The 2,918-nt window shown below is 42.5% G+C and overlaps 1 protein-coding gene across 1 annotated transcript; it reads right to left on the bottom strand.

Moving 5' to 3' along the window:
• Positions 1-219: 219 nt before the first annotated feature.
• LOC133075131 (protein TOPAZ1-like) lies at positions 220-1,811 on the bottom strand (the record flags this gene model as incomplete). The annotated part of the gene is given in 4 exon segments (XM_061169236.1): positions 220-629; positions 632-1,301; positions 1,303-1,586; positions 1,589-1,811. Coding segments are annotated over 4 exon segments (1,587 nt in total), but the record flags the coding sequence as incomplete, so codon positions are not given.
• Positions 1,812-2,918: the final 1,107 nt, after the last annotated feature.

Below are 2,918 nucleotides of genomic sequence, written 5' to 3'. Positions count from 1 at the left end.
ACCCCAACCTCCCACTTCATCCTTCCCCCAAGCCCCTCCCCCTTGGCAACCACCAGTCTGTTCTCTATGTCAGTGATTCTGTTTCTGTTTTATAGATAGGTTCATTTGTGTCATATTTTATTTTATTTTATTTTTTTATAGTGAAAACTGTCTATTTTCATTGCCTTTTATTTTCAACAATGATTACTTGAACTTAAAAAAAAAGACAGCCTTTAATAACTAATGGTTATTGAAAAGCCAAACCTTTCCAGCCCACTTCATATTCTCTTTCAACCATTTCAGGGCAGAACAATGTTCCATACTATAAACCTGTTCCTTATTAACATTGATGGTCATGTGCTTAATGAAAAGCTTTGGATCTGATATACGAGCAGCCATAATTAATCTTTCCACTGCAGCTTGATAATCATTCTTGCTCTGAGATTTGTTTTCTTCGCATCTTTTTAAAACTATCTGGAGTGTCTGTGTAGAAGTTCCAGGACTCTGAATACTACTAGCATTAGATACCAGGAAGATTTCAATAGCTAAAAGCATTTCAATCTCAGACAAATAGGAAGGAATCAGTAGAAGTTTTCGGTATAAATTTCCCTCCAACGGTGGGTAGCAACCCAATGAAAGAGCACTCTTGTGTGGGCTCTGGCTTGGAGCCATAAACAACTTCTTCCTAAAGAAGTAATTAATCTTCTAAGAAAGGAAAAATCAATAGGGATGCTCTTTGAAATCATGAATTCTGCTACGGAGGATGACATACAAAGACTGTTGCTTTCTATACAGGCATCTTGAGAATTTTGAAAACCTGGTAGATTTTGCAAAACTTCAAATGTCTGTCTGTAAAGACTCTTAGCTAAGATTTCATGTGCAGTTGTACAGAGCAGATTATGCCAATTGAGCACATCCAGCCTAACACAAGGCCACAGTGGTGTATTGATGACCCCCTCTGATTCCCTTAATACCCAAATGGCACCATCTAGGCTTCCGCTTTTTAGAAAAATTTCTGCTGCAATATTCACAACTTGACATCTTGGTGCTAACTTCTCAGGCCCTATACGTCCTTTTAAACTTGTAAAATGTATTTTTAATTCATATAGTTTATCTAAGACCTTCCTTCCCTTGGACCACTGCAACAGCTTGTGGTAGAAGTACATAGCACTGATTCCGATTCTTCCCAGCAAAGTTTTATCTACTTCACTATTTTGTGGATCTTTGCTAACTGTTTCAGCGAATTCACGAAATGGAACACCTGGTCTCTCGTCTTTACAGTCTTTTGTTAGTGTTTCAGCAATACAAGCACAAAATCTCTGGGAAATCTGCAAATTTTTCACAGCCCAGTTTTATGTTAATGTATACATTTCCCAATTTGGTCCAGTCACCTTTTTCTTTACAATGCTGTATTTCATTCAAGGCTGACTCTAAATCACACTTCCAGTTCTTTTTAAACTGCCTCATCTGTAACCTGGATTTCATTTCCAGAACTGCAGTTATTTCTTGCTTGGAAGCCTGTACTTGGTATAAAAGCTTAATAATATAGTTAAAGTGTTCTGGGTCAAGTACCATCCCAGCTTCAACAAGCTTGCAAAAGATATCAAAGCAGGTACAGCATTCCTTAATTTCATAGTTGCCACCTACTCAAATATTTTTAGTAATATTTTCAGAGCAGGCAGCATTTTAACCATTATGCTGAGGTTCATGACCTGAAATACTTCTTTCAATAAACAATGTTTGAGTAAAGAATTTAGAAGGTCATTTAGCACTTGTAAATCAAAGTGTATACCCGGCGGAAACTTTCTGTAGTACTCCATAAACGTGTTTACAGGTCAGTCCCTGGCTGTGGACCATCACTTGAGGCTTCAGTAACTTTTCTTTTTTCCTTGGTGTGTCTTCCCGACTGCAAGGGGAGCTCTGCTTCCTTCGCTGCTTCTAAGCCAGGCCGGTCTGATGGGTCTGAAGAGCCCCCCTGGCTCCCAGGCCCCTCCACTAGCTGCCTTGCTGAAGCCTTCCCAGGCCCGGACGCCTCACCCGACTTGTCACTTTCCACCTCTTCTCTCCCAGACGGCCCGGGCCACCATCCTCCTCTCTTGCCTGCTCTCCTCGCGCCCCCGCCCCCGCCTCAGGGCTGCAGCCTCCGCCTTACCTGGCCCTGGCCACCAGCAGCCTCGGGCCTTGCGTGTCACCTTCACGCCCTGGGGCCGTCGTGGGGCCCAAGGGTGGCGGCCTCAGCATCTGCCCCGGGCTGCCTGTCTGCCCACCTAGGCCCTCTGCACCTGCTCACAGGAGCCCACTGGCGGCAGGAAAGCTGCTCCCGCCACCAGGCACCCGCCCTGTGTCATATTTTAGATTCCACATATACGTGATATCATATGGTATTTGTCTTTCTCTTTCTGACTTACTTCACTGAGTATAATAATCTCTAGTTGCATTCATGTTGCTGGAAATGGCATTATTTCATTCTTTTTTATGGCTGAGTAGTATTCCATTGTATATATGTACCACATCTTCTTTATCCATTCATCTGTCATGGACATTTAGGTTGTTTCCATGTGTTGGCTATTGAGAATAGTGCTGCTATGAACACAGGGGTGCATGTATCTTTTTGAATTACAGATTTGTCGGGATATATGCCCAGGAGTAGGATTGCTGGATCATTCTTTTTCTTTCTTCTTTTAAAAAAAAATTCCTTTGTTAAAATGAATGTCACAATAGTTATTTTTGTGTTCTGCTTAAACATTGTATTCTGGATTCACATTTAACACAGAATCATTTCAGCAGATTTGAAAGTCTCTTTAAAACTTGACTTTCGGGACTTCCCTGGTGGCGCAGTGGTTAAGAATCTGCCTGCCAATGCAGGGGACACGGGTTCGAGCCCTGGTCTGGGAAGATCCCACATGCCTCGGAGCAACTAAGCCCGTGCGCCACAACTA

The sequence above is a fragment of the Eubalaena glacialis genome, chromosome 15 (assembly GCF_028564815.1).
Source record: "Eubalaena glacialis isolate mEubGla1 chromosome 15, mEubGla1.1.hap2.+ XY, whole genome shotgun sequence".
In the NCBI taxonomy this organism is placed as follows: Eukaryota; Metazoa; Chordata; class Mammalia; order Artiodactyla; family Balaenidae; genus Eubalaena; species Eubalaena glacialis.
Note: the sequence above shows the minus strand (reverse complement) of the source record. Positions and strands in the feature narration are given on the sequence as shown.